Here is a 17,592-nt window from a genome sequence, read left to right on the forward strand (position 1 = left end):
CTCTTGACCTCGTGATCCACCCGCCTCGGCCTCCCAATGTGCTGGGACTACAGGCTTGAGCCACCGCGCCCGGCCTAAAAATATATATATTACTATGATCTGATAGCAGTCAGTCCACAAATAAAATTTTCCTCTCTCTCTCCCAGCAAAGCAGATTTGAGTAAAGAGAACTGCTTTCTTTGTAATGTTAAGCTACATTGCTACCACTTTTTGGCAAGTTGTTTAATCTAGAATCCTGTTTATTGTTGATGTTTGTTAACATTATTACACAGAATAAATGTATTACATATGTAATAAACATATTATAATATGCATTAAATATTCTGCATACAGCAGAAATTCATACAAGTCTGTTCTAGACTTTATCCAAGAGAAGTAAGTCAAAAAGACCTCATTTCTCTTATAATTTGGAATTGTAACATGAACCTCTAAGAGACTATAATAACTGTTTTATTAATCTACATAAGTAGGCCTTAAGAAGAATTAACATTTATACAGAAATCTAAAACAGTACTCTGTAAATTGATATTTCACATCTAGGATAAATAATAAGATGATAATATCTCTTGTTACACAAAAATTCTATTTATAAACTTGGATGTTAACACAATGTTAAGACATTATGTAAATTTTCTTGAAAATATTTTGGAAAAGAAAAATAACAGCAATTTTTAAAGGTAGGGTTTTTTTTCAAACTAAATTACCTAATGTATTGAGAGAAGCAACATAAATTACATATTTTTGCTTTATTATACTTGTATAGACTTGAATTTCTAGAACACAAAAAATCAAGTTTTATGCTAAATTAAGAGAGAGTTCAGCATCTTCTTCCCTTCCTCCAAGATTCAGGTTGTCCACTGAATTATAATCATGACTTGTCAATAAGAAGCAAAGAATCAAGATATTAACAATAACCACATATATTCACAAAGAAAGCCCTAAGGTCCCAATATATCACCGTGCTTAGAAAAGTCACCACCAGATAGACAGCATTGATATTGAGATTCCATTCCTGTACTTTATATCTCCTCAAATTGAAAAGACCATACAACATAGAGGGAATGGTATTGATTGATTGATTGATTGATTATATCAACCACCAAGATATTTATCCTTTAGATGAAAGTAATTTTTTATTTTAATTTTTTAGTAACTTTCAAAAATAATTAATGAATATTAGAATTAGACAATGTTTGTGTATCTTATGCATAAGACGAAAAGCACAGGAATAGTTATTCCCATTGGTTGATTTTGGACTTCAGCTGAAACAAGATGCAGGCTTTGTAGATACCTGGTCCTCATTCATTTCTGTCAGTAATTTGTTGGCAAGGTCTTTCTCGTTCTTGTCTGCCACCTTATTGTTAGCATTTAAAAATAGCTGTTAAAAACAGAGACAAGAATAATGGAGAAAGAACATTACATTGTTTCCTGTAAGCAGCAATGAAGCTTAAAGGGGTTTCCATGTCTCTTGAAAATAAATGCAAGAATTCCCTTGTGAAGTATACCACACTTTTAGAAATTAAATATTATTCACTTTTTAGATTATGAACTAACAGTAGTTTGTATACTATACAATTATTATATACTTCTCTCTTGGAATTCAAAGTTACTAAAATAAGAAACAATGGCAATAATTAGAATTAGTTAAAATTCCTAAATTCTTAAAGAATCAGCAAAGAATGTCTCACAGTGATATGGTTTGCCTCTGTGTCCCCACCCAAATATCATCTTGAATTGTAACTCCCACAATTCCCATGTATTGTGGGAGAAACCCGGTGGGAGGTCTCATGATACATGAATAAGTCTCATGAGATCTGAAGATTTTATATTATAAAGGGAAGTTTCCCTGCACAAGCTCTCTTCTCTTGTCTGCGCCATGTAAGATGAGCCATTCACCTTCCACCATGATTGTGAGGCCTCCCCAGACACATGGAACTATGAGTCCATTAAACCACTTTCTTTTGTAAATTACCCAATCTCAGGTATGTCTTTATGAGTGGCGTGAAAATGGACTAATTAATACACACAGAAAAGAAGAAAAGCTGTTACTGACAGAGACTAAGGTACCATAGTACATAACACGAAGTAAGGGTTCTATAGTTAAGGAAGTCTGTGAAATGCTATGGAACTAACTTTAAAAACAGTTCTTTCTAAAGTACATCTCAGAGTCTCAAATATGCTAATGTGTACTTTGGCAAGAGAGGTCAGGGTGCAGCATTTCCAAACTTTATCTGACCACACATTTTGTTAAAACATGAGTTTAAAAGCATTCTCCAAAATCATCAAGAATTGAGCTTAATTTATATTAGTTTGCATTCTGTAAAGAAAGATTGAGATTATATTTAGCATACATTGGCATTACTCTCTTCTGAATAAAAGAAAGGAATCAAGTATTTTAGTTTCAGTACATAAAACTCAGCATCACAAAAGGCCTTCGCCTTGCCCACAGTTTGGGTACAGAGAAAGAAAGTTCAAACGAGATTAAAAGGGGGAGAGAGTTAGATTTATAAAGGAACTTATTAAGACCATCCTAAGAAAAGAAGTTCTTAGGAAGTTCTATTATTTTAGAAATGAGAAAACAAAAGGTCAAGTTACTTGCTGAAATTTGTACTATAAAATAAACTAGATAAAGGTGTGGTATTATATGTTATGCAAGAGTATATGTAAGGCTTAACATAACAATAAATTGATATACACTATAGGTCTTGGAATCAGAGACTTGAGTTTAAATTTTGGTTCTGCAACTTATTGGCTATCAGGTTTTAAGGAAAATTACTTTGCCAAGCTTTTCTCAAAAATAGGGAGAAAAATATCTCATCAAATAGCTACACATATTAAATGACCTCATCCACACTAGCTTATTAGCATAGTATCTGGCACATAACAGAGACTTAACAAATGAAAGATGTCGGCCAGGCCGGCCAGGCCGGCCAGGCATAGCTCATGCCTATAATCCCAGCACTTTGAGAGGCTGAGGCAGGAGGATACCTGAGGTCATCAGTTGGACACCAGCCTAGTCAACATGGTGAAACCCTGTCTCTACTAAAAATGCAAAAATTAGCCAGGTGTGTTGGCACCTGCCTGTAGTCCCAGCTACTGGGGAGTCTGAGGCAGGAGAATCACTTGGAGGCAGAGGTTGTAGTGAGCTGAGATAGCAGTACTGCACTACAGCCTGGGTGACAGAGCAAGACTCTGACTCAAACAAACAAAAAAATGAAAGGTGGCATTATTACAAGCAAAGGTTTTTGAAATAATAATATGTCATATTTAGGTAAAGGGAAACAAATGGTCAGATAAAACTGATCAATGTAAAAATGAGTAACATCTTTCCAGAAAGCAAGAGAACAATTCATATGAACAATCTTTGGGCAGCTTAAAAAATTTACATTAATTCAAATCATAGCCCTGAAATTTAATAAAATTAACTGACAAATGTTTAAGGTTCATCATAGCCATCATAAAAGTTTAACATATGATTCCATGGAATTGTAAAGTACTCTATAGTATGATGAAACTCATTTTGCCAAGCCAAGAAGCCTTTACACAAATACTTAAGGAAATCAATGCATACTTAAATAGGTTGATGAATCTCATACAAAAAGAAAGCATGAAAACGGCAGCAGTCAGCTTAAGGTTGTCTAGATTCACAAATTGTTTATGATACTTTAAACTGTATTTGCCAAAGTTTCCAACGGTTCTAAATGTGTAAACAGCAAAACTGTCTTGATTCTGTACTACTGTAAAAAAGAGCATAAAGGATTCATTTTTTACTAACAAAAAATCATTTAAACAAAAAATCGTAGACATCTATATAGCATCATGCAATATATTTGGGAACTTAGGATTTTACAAGATTCCAAAGATTTTTATATATTCAGGAATCATATCAAATATGTCCAGAAAATGTTTTTATATCAATAAAACAGCTGATTCTCCTATATTTAATGCATAGAAAACATTTTTTCCTACTGACTAAACAGTGACCTTAAGTTCCAGTAATACGATTAGAAAATTACATATTACAATGGACTTAGGGTCAGAAAACCTGGGTAAGAAATCCTACCTCCATCAACGATTAGTGTTGACCTTGGGCTAATCATTTAATGCCTCAGGACACTTTTCCTTATTTGTATAATAAAGAAGTTTAGAAGCTTATTTAACGATTCCCCTTTGTTGTAAAGACTTAATGGCTTCAATGTCTAGTGATAAATCTAAAGTGATTCTGACAAAAAAAAAATTCTTGAAATAAGGAAGACTATTACTAAAGATCGAGTCTCTCTCTGTCACCCAGGCTGGAGTGCAGTGGTGGGATGGCTCACTGCAACCTCCATCCTCCAGGTTCAAATGGTTCTTCAGCCTCCTGAGTAGCTGGGATTACAAGTGCACACCACCACACCTAGCTAATTTTTATATTTTTAGTAGAGATGGGGTTTCGCCATGTTGGTCAGGCTGGTCTCAAACTCCTGACCTCAAGCGATCGACCCACTTTGGCCTCCCCGAGCCACCACGCCCAGCCAGTTTTCCCTCTTTATAGGGGTTTCTTCTCCAGTATTTTTGTTTCAAAATAAAATGTGACGGGTGGTGTCAAATAATTAACTTTTAAAAATCATTTGACTGTCAGCAAGTTTCCAGACATAAATTTTAAGAAACTTTGGGCTATATCACAGTACAAAGAACAAACATTAGCTCACCATCATGATAGCTACGACAAACAGCTTTGTATTTTTTAAAAAGATGTTATTCATATTAGAAATTTATTATATGAGTTTCATATACTGAAGAAAAACCAATGCTAATAAATTATAGTAGTAACTATATTGTATCCTAGAGATGACCCTATATATGACCCTATACGTGTGTAATTAGCAGATTCTTTTTTTTTGTTTTCTGGACAGAGTCTCGCTCTATGGCCCCAAGATGGAGTGCAGTGGCGTGATCTCATCTCACTACAACCTCTGCCTCCTGGGTTCAAGTGATTCTCCTGCCTCCCAAGTAGCTGGGACTACAGGCACATGCCATCACACCTGGCTAATTTTTTGTTTTTTTAGTAGAGATGAGGTTTCATCATGTTAGCCAGGATAGTCTCGATCTCCTGACCTCATGATCTGCCTGCCTCAGCCTCCCAAAGCGCTGGGATCACAGGCATGAGCCCCTGCGCCCTGCCAATTAGCAGATTCTTTACGCATGTGAGATGTTGGTTTTATCATTGTATTTGTCTTTATAACTGATAAAGCCACACAGGTATAGGCAGAGATTGCAGTGAGCCAAGATCGCGCCACCGTACAGACATACATAGTTAATTCTTGGGGCATCTCTGCAATTCTTAAATTATTTATGCAAAAATCCAGAAGAAACCAGGAACCAGCCATCCCTTGTTTCCAATCTCCCAAGTCAAGACGTTTTCTTGATGTGATTCATGCCAAACACTTAAGACACTGCTGTATTTCAGATGGATCAAGCCTATTTAATCTTTAATCTTAAAGCAGATAGAAACAATTGAGGGCCTTCCATGTAGAAAGTGAGGTCAGGAAGTCAAGAAAGGGAATATGAATGTATATCCAAGTCACTCTGAAACTTTCATGCAGGTATAAGAAACTTATGTCAAAGTGACCAGAGGTTGTTTAATAGGAGATAGAAGAATATAACTCCATGTTTACTACTAGAAACCAGAGCTTTGTGTGAAATCTTGAATTATGGGGAGAGAGGGAGGGTACCTGTCTGTTCTTTTCCTGATCCCTTCACCTCATTCCTGAACTGCAGGAGACAGAGCTCCTTTGGGCTTTGGAGACCCATCAATGAGGTGTGTTTATCTGATGGTGATTTTGCTATACCGGGTACTTCCTTTCCTATTTTCTAATCATTTTGTAATACACATGCTGATTCTTTTCCCTTCCCTCCTCCTTTCCCTGGGAAGATACAATAAATAAATAAATAATTATTGGTACTGAAAAAAATTGCAATGAATCCTAATTTTTAAATTAATCATATTCTAATACATATCATAATAAATAATATTTGTAATGAATTTATAAATAAAAGGAGGATAGTATCCCATTGTAGTTTATATCATTTAATACATGATGTAGCTGTTCTAATACTTTTAAAATCAGCTTGAGTTTTAGGTTATAAAATGCTGGCCATAAAGTAAAGATGGAAAGGGACGAGGAAAAGCATTTTATGCCCCTTATTTGGGAGAGAGTTGTGCAGCCAGGCAAATTTTTAAACCAAATATATTTTATTTCTGATATTTATTCTGCTCCCCTACCCTAATATAATCCTGTTGTTCAAGGCATCCAACCACAAATTTAATCAATTTGACTTTATTTATTAAGCTTCTACTGTGTGCCAAATACCTAATAATAGGAGAAAAGAGATTAAAGTCAGCCTGCTTGGCTTCAAATAGACCACAGTTGAATATGAAACACAAAAAGTTTAAGTGTCACCCTATAAACTTGTAAAAGATACTACAGGGGCCAAAAATATATATCTATCTAGACCTAGCAGCACCAGAAAATATTATGTAGTAATTTTTTAAAAAGAAAAGGAAAGAAATTATTTCAAGTAGCTATAAAAGCATCAAGGAGATATAGATAAAAAAGCATGAATAAGAAAACATGAAGGGTTTAATAAGGGTCTTTGTAAGAAAGGCTTAAGAGACAGGCCTCGAGTCAGATGTCTTAGAGCCTTTCACAAGTCATGGTAAGGAGATTTTAAGATCACTAGAATATTTTAATGGTTTGGAGAGGACATCTTAAAGAATTTTGATGACATTCAATTCAATGATGACATTGACTGACGTATCAAAAAGATAGTTTAACTTCAGTGTAGAAGGGGATAAGTGTGAAAAGGGGCTGGGCGAGGTGGCTCACGCCTGTAATCCCAGCACTTTGGGAGGCCCAGGCGGGTAGATAACGAGGTCAGCAGATGGAGACCACCCTGGCTGACATTGTGAAGCCCCATCTCTACTAAAAATACAAAAATTAGCCAGGTGTGGAGGTGCGTGCCTGTAGTCCTAGCTACTCAGGAGGCTGAGGCAGGAGAATCACTTGAACCCAGGAGGCAGAGGCTGCAGTGAGCTGAGATTGTGCCAAGCACTCCAGCCTGGGTGACAGAGTGAGATTCTATATTTAAAAAAAAAAAAAAAAAGTTATTTCTTGTTCAGGCACAGTGGCTCACACCTGTAATCCCAGCATTTTGGGAGGCCAAGGTAGGCAGATCACGAGGTCAAGAGATCGAGACCATCCGCCAACATGGTAAACCCCATCTCTACTAAAAATACAAAAAATTAACTGGGCGTGGTGGCCTGCTCCTGTAGGCCCAGCTACTCTACTAGGCATGAGAATCACTTGAACTCAGAAGGTGGAGGTTGCAATGAGCCAAGATTTCACCACTGCACTCAAGCCTGGTGACAGAGCAAGACTCAGTCTCAAAAAAAAAACAAAGGCTATTTCTTATACAAAAACATTATTCAGTGAATGACATACAATTTGAGTTGGAGTAATCAGTTTGCACCAAGCAATCCACATGTTTTACATAATACTCACTGTAATCAGTGGCATGCATTTATAGGATATGTAACTTGGAGTCTACAAACTGTGGTAGAAGACAGTGCTTCCTTTCAAATACTCATCTTAGTACACTCAGGCACAAATAGAAGAGCTCAGAAGCAACTAATGACCTACAGGGCCTCAAGGATATTCCTGTATGGAATGAAAATAATATACTTCATAAACTGAAATGCTTCCCATACAAAAAAATTCCAGTTTGACTACCTTTCAAGTATTTAGACAATTGCAAGTGATTTAATACTAGTTTCAATTCAAGAGAAAACTTGGTTATGTGATTATACAAACAGAGATTAAGTATAAAAATTAGTAGTAAAACTATACTTAAATGTGAAACAAAACAAAAAACAGTATCTTCTTAAAATCAAAGACAACAACAAAAATAGAAAAATACCTTGCAGTTCTGTAGCAGTCTTATGAGATGTTCAAAGCAATTGCTGTTAAGAAAAATAGCCTGAAGAACAGGTCTATCTGTACAATCTAACATGGCTGTGATGGTATCTAGGAAAATAAAAAGAAAATCATCCATGCAAAAGTGAAAATTTGGGATCATACAAACATTTAAACGAATCATTTTTCTTTTTAATTTTTAAAACAATTATGGTGTTCAATATTTTTAAAATGACACTGACACACACAAACACATGAAAGCATTTGTATGCCTCAAGAAACTATACACCAAACCATTAATGTTGGTTATATCTGTGTGGCAGGATATAAAGAACTTTTCTTTTCACTGAATTTCCTAGTTTAGCTTTAATAAAAACATTTCATTTCTATAAGAAACTATCAGTTATTAATATTTTATTTAACCACCTTACATGGGAATACAATAAGAAATCATATTAGTGAAGGAGCTTGCAGAGCAGAGAGACAAAGATAAATAAGCAGAGTGACAAAACAACTAACACAAAGAGAAGGGAAGAGAAACAAGGACAAAGACAAAGACACACACACACACACACACACACACACACACACACACACACGCACAGGCTCTGAGGAAAAAAAGAAACAAAACAGAGGCCCTCTAGAGAAAGGACATTTTTTTTTTTTTTTTGACACAGAGTCCCGCTCTTTGCTCTTTCGCCAGGCACAAGGCTGGAGTGCAGTGGCGCGATCTCGGCTCACTGCAACCTCCACCTCCCGGCTTCAAGCAATTATCCTGCCTCAGCCTCCCAAGTAGCTGGGACTACAGGCATGCGCCACCATGACCAGCTAATTTTTGTATTTCAGTAGAGACGGGGTTTCACTATGTGGCCAGGATAGTCTTGATCTCTTGACCTTATGATCCGCCCACCTCGGCCTCCTAAAGTGCTGGGATTACAGGCATGAGCCACCACATCCAGCTGAGAAAGGGCAGATTTTTCAAGTGACCTCTACAGAGATGTTACAGAGGCACATACAAAATTTATTGTATGTGACTCTTTGCCATAGGTTACTACAAATGGTGCTTTCTGAAAATTTACTTTTCCTAGAATTTCAAAGTCATAGCTTTCTTTTTAACATCGATGCTTTTAGGAGATTACACTTTCAAAACAATACAGAGACTTGACTTTGTTATTGTTAAAGCAAAGAGATTGTAACAAACACATCAATTCTATATAAATTATTTTGAAGTCAAAGTCTAAGCAGCCACATGATATCTGAATTAAATAATCAAGAGTTTCCATAAAATGGCCTTGTATTTCAAAAGAAAGTGGGAGATATGAAAATAAAAAACAGACTTAGAAAAAGTTGTCATTATGTAATACTTACTTAGCATTTTGATCTGTAGAGCAATAAATCGGCTTTCCCACTGTCTGGACCTTCTTTGATTAGGTAAAGCTGAAGGATCTGAATTTAGCAATTTAAAATAGTTCTCCAGAATAGTACTGGTTTCCACTTGACGCTGATCAGAGTTGCTACTGAGAAGGATATGTACCACTTGCGTAAGGCACTTCAGAGTTAGTTCTGCCTTCCTACCCACTTCTTCAGGATCTCCATCCTCCCAGGAATCACAATCTGCCAAAACTCGCATAAGAACTTCCATAGTGGCTGGAGAAATTGCTTGCAAAGCATTCCTCTGAAACATTAGAGACAATAAAAATGAAGCCTAAACCTAACTGAAGAGTACTCTATGTATGCAACAATGAGAATTTAATACATCTGCAGGCAACCTTTTCTTTTCTTTTTTTTTTTTTTTTTTTTAAGACAGAGTTTTGCTCTTGTTGCCCAGGCTGGAGTACAATAATGGCGCAATCTTGGCTCACAGCAACCTCCACCTCCAGGATTCAAGCGATTCTCCTGCCTCGGCCTTCCGAGTAGCTTGTTTTACAGGCACATGCCACCACACCCAGCTAATTTTTGTATTTTTAGTAGAGATGGGGTTTCTCCATGTTGGTCAGGCTGGTCTTGAACTCCCGACGTCAGGTGATCTGCCCACCTCGACCTCTCAAAGTGCTGGGATTACAGGTGTCAGCCACTGTGCCTGGCCAACTTTTTCTTTTAATAAATAAACACATAAAAATTTGTAACAGATACTCTGATAGACACTGCTAGTGGTTCATACATATTAAATCTTTCCTTCCTCTCAGAAAACTTACTTCTGAGAGGAAGGAAAGGGTAGCCAGCTAAGGGTAGCCATGTGACATAGTTTTGGTCAAGGATATCTGGTAGTAGACTACGAAGACGGTATCATTTTATTAATAAAAAGGGAAGGACCCTTTGCCCTTGGTCCTTTCACTTTTCCTGCCTAGAATATAGACATAATGCTTACAGCCACTTTTATATCATGAAGAGATAGGTCCAAGATTAAAGTAGCAGGGTACAGAAAGAACAGAAATACCAAAGGACCTCAGTCTTTGATGTTCTCACTGCGCTGCTGTACCAGGCGAGAACTGCCTAAACCTGGATTTCTCAGGCAAAATCAAACAAATAAAAAACAACTTCAAATTGGTTAAGTCTCTCTCAGGTTTCCAGGTTGGTTACAGAAAATCCATCGCAACTGATTTAAACATATAAGATGACTGGTTCGGTTTCGATTCTACAAACAAGTTTCTGAAACTCCACACACTAAGTAATTGGTAGCTATATGTCAAGGTGACCAGTAAAACACGGAAATCAATTCATCTAAATGTCCTTGTACTAATGCCATACTCAACAAACAACTTTCTAATTTTTATATAAATCCCACTATAACTATGCCTGGATCACAAGGATTTTCAGTATATAAAATAATAAATTGGGCTTCCACTATCTACTTGATTTCAGTGTTAGGTTTCATTATGGAGGTCTCTTGGGGCTTGACTACCCCTAGGCACTAACAAGAACAAGTCTCTGTGTTTTCAAAAAGAGAAGGAGATCCAATCAGCTTCCACATTAGTCATAACAATGCCACTTCCATTTTCTTTCCTGTATACTTACTCACTTTTTCAGTGTAGTAGAGAAATTATAGAAATGGGGAGATAATGACCCAAAAGAAGGAAATCAGCTAATACTGAAACATGATTAAGGAAACTTAAATTGGAAAACAAGATTCTGGTCATCACCTGTCTCACTACAAAGAGACTTTTTTCTTCTAGAGTAAAGAGCAGGTCACACAGTCCACCAGGAAACCTAACTAGCGACTCTGGCAAGGTACCAAAAAAAGGACAGGACAAACAAAAGAGAAGGAAATTTCAGTAGTGCTCTGGAGGGTAACAAGGTACAAAGGTAAAAATGAATAAAAATACTTTTTTAAAAAAGGCCATTGAGCATAAGGGCCATTCAATGAAAACAAAAATGATAATATAGAGAGAAAACAAAACAGAGCAAAACAAGGAGGAAAAGGGAATTGTATCAGTACCAACAGATCAGAAACAAACTCAGAATGGTATTCACAAAATTAATACTCAATAAAATATCTAAATTGGACATAATAAATAAAAAAGAAATCCCCAAAATACATAAAATCAACTTTTACAAAGTTCACTTGAGAAACAAAAACTATACTCTCTCAAATCTCCAAACAGAGTAAGAAATGATAAATTATCAAACAAATAACAACTGCTTATGGCTAGAAGATTAAAAGTTCCCTACAGCTATAAGTTAAAGAGCCTTATAAAAGACTCTTGAACTCAAATAAATAAGCATTAATCTTCATGATGTCTTCCTGAAGGTAGACAAGAATTTCCTCCTAATGCCCCAAATAATAAGGTAATATGCCTAGAGTATTATTGGCATAATTTTGTATCTTTAAATAAAATTTACTTCAGTTTTTAAAAATATAGGTTTCGGCCGGGCGCGGTGGCTCAAGCCTGTAATCCCAGCACTTTGGGAGGCCGAGGCGGGTGGATCACAAGGTCAAGAGATCAAGACCATCATGGTCAACATGGTGAAACCCCATCTCTACTAAAACTACAAAAAATTAGCTGGGCATGGTGGCGCGTGCCTGTAGTCCCAGCTACTCAGGAGGCTGAGGCAGGAGAATTGCCTGAACCCAGGAGGCGGAGGTTGCGGTGAGCCGAGGTCGCACCATTGCACTCCAGCCTGGGTAACAAGAGTGAAACTCCGTCTCAAAAAAAAAAAAAAAAAAAAAAATATATATATATATATATATATATAGGTTTCTAAGTTTTTAAAATTATAATATGTAATTTGGTACAACAATATTAAGAACATAGTACACTGATGTTAGTAAGAGAATGCTTAATGTGAAAGAAAAAACTGATACTTAAAAAAGAGAGATAAGGACTTTCAACCTAAGAGAAAGAAACAGAGGGATAGAGGGGAGGGAATTAAGGAGATCTGTAAACATGGATAGGAAAAAATAGATATCTTAATATCTTATAACCTCTAACTAAAATTCAGTATTTCCTTGAAATTTAAATGTAAGTAACAAAAGCACAGTAGTATAAATAATACTTGTGATTTTGTTGGCCTGGCATAGTGACTCACACCTGTAATCCCAGCACTTTGGAAGTCTTGAGTAGGCAGGTTGCTTGAACCAGGAATTTGTGATCAACTGGGCAACATGGCAAAACAGTGTCTTTACAAAAAATATAAAAATTATCCAGGTGTGGTGGCATGCACCTGTAGTCCTTAGGAGGCTGAAGTGAGAGAACTGACTGAGCCCAGGAGGTCAAGTTTGCAGTGGGCTGTGATAGAGCCACTGCGTTCCACTCTGGGCAGCAGAACAAAACCCTGTCTCAAAACAAAACAAACGAGATTTTGTCACCAGTAAAAATCATATGCATTTTCATTTATTATAGCTGTTACAGTCTCTCAAAATATAATTTATGCTAATTTCTTTTTGAAAGTTACATTAGTTTCTAGATTTGCTGTTATAACTTTTTTATTTAATGTATTATAAAGAAGCACAAGTGGACAAAGGATATGGACAGACTCTTTTCAAATGAAGACATTTATGTGGCCAACAAACATATGAAAAAAGGCTGATCATCACTGGTCATTAGAGAAATACAAATCAAAACCACAATGAGATACTATCACATGCCAGTTAGAAAGATCATCAAAAAGTCAGAAAACAACAGATGCTGGAGAGGATGTGGAGAAATAGGAACACTTTACTGTTGGTGGGAGTGTAAATTAATTCAACCATTGTGGAAGACAGTGTGGAGATTCTTAAAGGATCTAGAATGAGAAATACCATTTGACCCAGCAATCCCATTACTGGTTGTGTACCCAAAGGATTATAAATCATTCTACTATAAAGACACATGTACACGTATGTTTACTGCAGTACTATTCACAATAGCAAAGACTTGGAACCAACTCAAATGCCCATCAATGATAGACTGTATAAAGAAAATGTAGCACATACACCATGGAATACTATGCAACCATAAAAAAGGGTGAGTTCATGTCCTTTGCAGGGACATGGATGAAGCTGGAAACCATCATTCTCAGCAAACTAACACAGGAACAGAAAACCAAACACTGCAAGTTCTCATTCTTAAGTGGGATCTGAACAATGAGAATACATGGACATGGGGAGGGGAACATCACACACCCGGCCTGTCGGGAGATTGGGGGACTAGAGGAGGGATAGCATTAGAAGAAACACCTAATGTAGATGACGGGTTGATGGGTGCAGCAAACCACCATGGCATGTGTATACCTATGTAACAAACCTGCATGTTCTACACATGTATCCCAGAACTTAAAGTAAAATCAAAAAAATGCAAGGGAAAAAAAGCACATATTACTACGTCACAGATTTGTTTTATTAATATTTTAGTAACTGCATTTCAGTTTAATTGGTTTTCTTTATTTCAGGCATTTAAAAACATCCTGACAAAGGGCTTTATCAGATTGCCAAAGGGATGTATGGTATAAAAAGTACAAAAAGTGTTAGGAACCTCTGATCAAAACTGTATGGTTTAAGAAAACATATGTATAAGAATGCACTTTCTGAACTATAAATCCTTTTGTCAACTAGAATTTATATTCAAAGTTTATAACAGTGGTTGGGCATGGGGGGCTCATGCCTGTAATTCCAGCGCTTTGGGAGGCCAAGGTGGGCAGATTGCTTGAGCCCAGCAGTTCAAGATCAGCCTGGGCAACATGGCAAAAATCTTGTGTCTACTAAAAATACAGAAATTAGCTGGGCATGGTGGTGTGTGCCTGTAGACCTAGCTACTAGGGAGGCTGAGGGGGGAGGATTATTGAACCTGGGAGGCAGAGGTGGCAGTGAGCCAACGATTGTGGCTCTAAACTCCAGCCTAGGTAACACAGCAAGACCCCATTTCAAAAAACAAAAACCAAAAAGTTTATGACAGTACTTAGATGCTTACCTTAAAAAATATATAGTAGAAGCTCTTTTTTGTAAATTTTAAAACACTAGATTTTTTTGAAAAAAAAAAAACAAAACAAAACAACCCATAAACTTACATAGATGCATTTAGTATTATAGGTACACAGAACAGTGAATAAATTCCTGTCTTTAGAAACCAAACTACTAGAGTTTTATTTCATCAAGTGAACTGATAAGGTTGATTTCCTCTGTCATCTGAAATAAAAACTAGTATCTGAAAGCTAACATAAATAAAAACTTACAATACCAAAAATCGTTAAATTTGCTTATTTATTCAGTAATTTTATTTTCAAACATTACTTAGGTTTTTTGGAAAATAAAAGTAGATTAGTGTAAAACAATATATAAATTCAATATTTGTATGATGAATTAAATTATAAAAAGACAAAGAATACACTAAATAATCCATGGAAAGCTTTTTGTACTGTTAATTATAGTTTTATTTATTAAATTTCAACATTTTTCTTACCTGCCCACCGGCTACAATGGCTCCAAAGAGATGCAATAAGCAACACTTAAGACTTTCCTTGAGATGTTCACTTTCCTGAAAACATTCTGTAAATACATTACACACATAAGTAAATAATATTTTCTTTTACAATATGATTTATCTCTAAGGAATGTCTGATACAAACATGAACTATTTGTGAAAAGGATAATCTGTGTTAAAAGGCAAGGTTGATATGCATTTTGTCTTAGGAAAAGAGAAGCCATCTACCAGATAGCATTTTAGGTATTTATGTGATCTCATTTAGTTCTCATAATTCTTCATATAAGGATGATATTTGGCCCCCATTTATAAATGAGAAAAAGGAAGAAGTTAACATCTTGGCTCAAGTCACATGGCTACTGACAGGGCTACAAACTAACCCAAACTGGCATAAAATTAGACGTCTCTCTTTTTTTTTTATTTGAAATGGAGTCTCACTCTATTGCCCAGGCTGAAGTGTAATGGAACAATTTCGGCTCACTGCAACCTCTGCCTCCCAGGTTCAAGCGATTCTCCTGCCTCAGCCACTGGAAAAACTGGGATTACAGGCACCTGCCACCACACCTGGCTAATTTTTGTATTTTTAGTAGAGACGACATTTCGCCATGTTGGCCAGGCTGGTCTCAGACTCCTGACCTCAGGTGATCCACCCACCTCGGTCTCCCAAAGTGCTGGTTTTACAGTCGTTAACCACCACGCCCAGCCTAGATGTCTCTTTACTAAGACTATTAACCTCTCATTAGTAAAAACTGACCATAACTAGTCAACTATAAAATGAATGAATTGGACAAATATATTTCCGGGGTCCACTCCAGAGCCAATATTCTAAATTCTGGCACTAATAATAACCTTTCCTTTAACATTATAAATTATTATATTGTTTTTAAAAAGGCTATACATGCACATGACAAAGAAAAAAACAGCATAAAATAACTGACAAGGAAAAGTAAGTCTCCCTTTGACCTATTCTTCAACCCACTGACACTACTACTGCTTGCACACCTGTAATTCCAGCACTTTGGGAGGCTGAGGGATCACCTGAGGTCAGGACACTCTCCAAACATTTGCAGGTTAAACAACATATTCCTTTTCATTTTATTAACTTAATCTTTTTTAATTGACAAATACAAGTTGTATATATTTATGGTGAACAACAGGGTATTTTGAAATATGTATATATTATGGCTAAATCAAGCTAATTAACATAAACACTACCTCACATACTTAACTTTTTTTGTGGTGAGCTCTCTCTTAGCTATGTGCTTAGCAATTTTTAAGTATACAATGCATTGTTACTAACTACAGTCACAATGTTATGTAGTAACTCTCTTGAATTTATTCTTCCTAACAGAAATTTTGTATCCTTTGACTGACATTTCCCCAATTTGAAAATATTTTAAAACAAAAGAAGAAAAAATTGTTTTAATTTAACAAAATTAAACATATCAAAGTCTGTGGGGCACAACAAAAGTAATGATTCATGTTCATTCTAGAAAAGGTCTAAATAAATATCTAATTAAAGATTGAACTTTTACTATAAGAAGCTAGAAAAAGAAGAGCAATTAAGAGGGAGTTAATATTAAATAGAAAAAATAATGAAAAAGGAAATGAATAAACAATAGAGGAAAATCAGTGAAATCAAAAGCTAGTTCAATGAAAAGATCAATATAATTTTTTAAGAGAAAGGGTCTCACTATGTTGCCCAGGCTGGAGTGCAGTGGCTATTCATAGATGCAAATCATAGTTCTCTACATCTCTAAACCCCTGGGCTAAGTGGTCCTTCTGCCTCAGCCTCTAAAGTAGCCAGGACTACAGGCGTGTGCCAGGATCAATATAATTTAAAAACCTCTAGCTAGAACCATCAAGAAAAAAGAAGAAAGAAAAATGTAAATTATCAATTTCAGGAATGAAAGGGGAGACATCAATCTAGAGTCCATAGATTTAAAAAGGATACATGAAGAAATAATATGAACAACTTTATGCCAATAAATTCAACACAGATGCAAAACAAATTCCTTGAAAGACATGCATTACAAAAACAAACACAAGAAAAAATAATCTGAGTAGCCCTTTATCTAGTAAATAAATCTACTCCATAATTTAAAGCCTTTTCACATTGGGAACAATAGCACATGCCTATAGTCTCAGCTACTCAGGAGGCTGAGGTGGGAGGATCACTTGGGCCCAGGAATTTGAGACCAGCCTGGGCAAAAAACAAGATTCTGTCTCAATGAAAAACAAAACAAAAGCTTTCCACAAAGTAATCTCCAGGTCCAGATTTGCTGGTGAATGTTAAGAAAATCATAATAGCATTGTCAAACCAACTCTCACAGAAAATAGAGTGAAAGAGAACCCTAACTCATTTAATATGACCAGTATTGTTTTTTGAGCCACTGAATCAATAGTATTTTGTTATACCAGCCCAAACAGATTAAGATAGATGGGGCCGGGCGCGGTGGCTCAAGCCTGTAATCCCAGCACTTTGGGAGGCCTAGGCGGGTGGATCACGAGGTCAAGAGATCGAGACCATCCTGGTCAACATGGTGAAACCCCGTCTCTACTAAAAATACAAAAAATTAGCTGGGCATGGTAGCACGTGCCTGTAATCTCAGCTACTCAGGAGGCTGAGGCAGGAGAATTGCCTGAACCCAGGAGGCGGAGGTTGCGGTGAGCCGAGATCGCACCATTGCACTCCAGCCTGGGTAACAAGAGCGAAACTCTGTCCCAAAAAAAAAAAAAAA

The 17,592-nt window shown here is 36.4% G+C and overlaps 1 protein-coding gene across 14 annotated transcripts in view; it reads right to left on the reverse strand.

Moving 5' to 3' along the window:
- Positions 1-17,592, reverse strand: part of NBEAL1 (neurobeachin like 1) — a 197,668-nt gene that overhangs the window by 124,921 nt on the left and 55,155 nt on the right. For 8 of the 14 annotated variants that reach the window (XM_032278592.1, XM_032278591.1, XM_032278589.1 and 5 more), the window contains exons 8-11: positions 14,831-14,916; positions 9,324-9,630; positions 7,960-8,066; positions 1,292-1,378 (exon numbers count right to left, since the gene is read on the reverse strand). In XM_032278592.1, the coding sequence (XP_032134483.1) occupies positions 1,292-1,378; positions 7,960-8,066; positions 9,324-9,630; positions 14,831-14,916 (587 nt within the window). Of the gene's footprint in view, positions 1-1,291; positions 1,379-7,959; positions 8,067-9,323; positions 9,631-14,830; positions 14,917-17,592 lie in introns of those variants that run through there. The other 6 variants (XM_032278593.1, XM_032278590.1, XM_032278596.1 and 3 more) reach the window with 4 other exon arrangements.

The sequence above is a fragment of the Sapajus apella genome, unplaced genomic scaffold (genome assembly GCF_009761245.1).
Source record: "Sapajus apella isolate SASKATOON/1434 unplaced genomic scaffold, GSC_monkey_1.0 scaffold10, whole genome shotgun sequence".
In the NCBI taxonomy this organism is placed as follows: domain Eukaryota; kingdom Metazoa; phylum Chordata; class Mammalia; order Primates; family Cebidae; genus Sapajus; species Sapajus apella.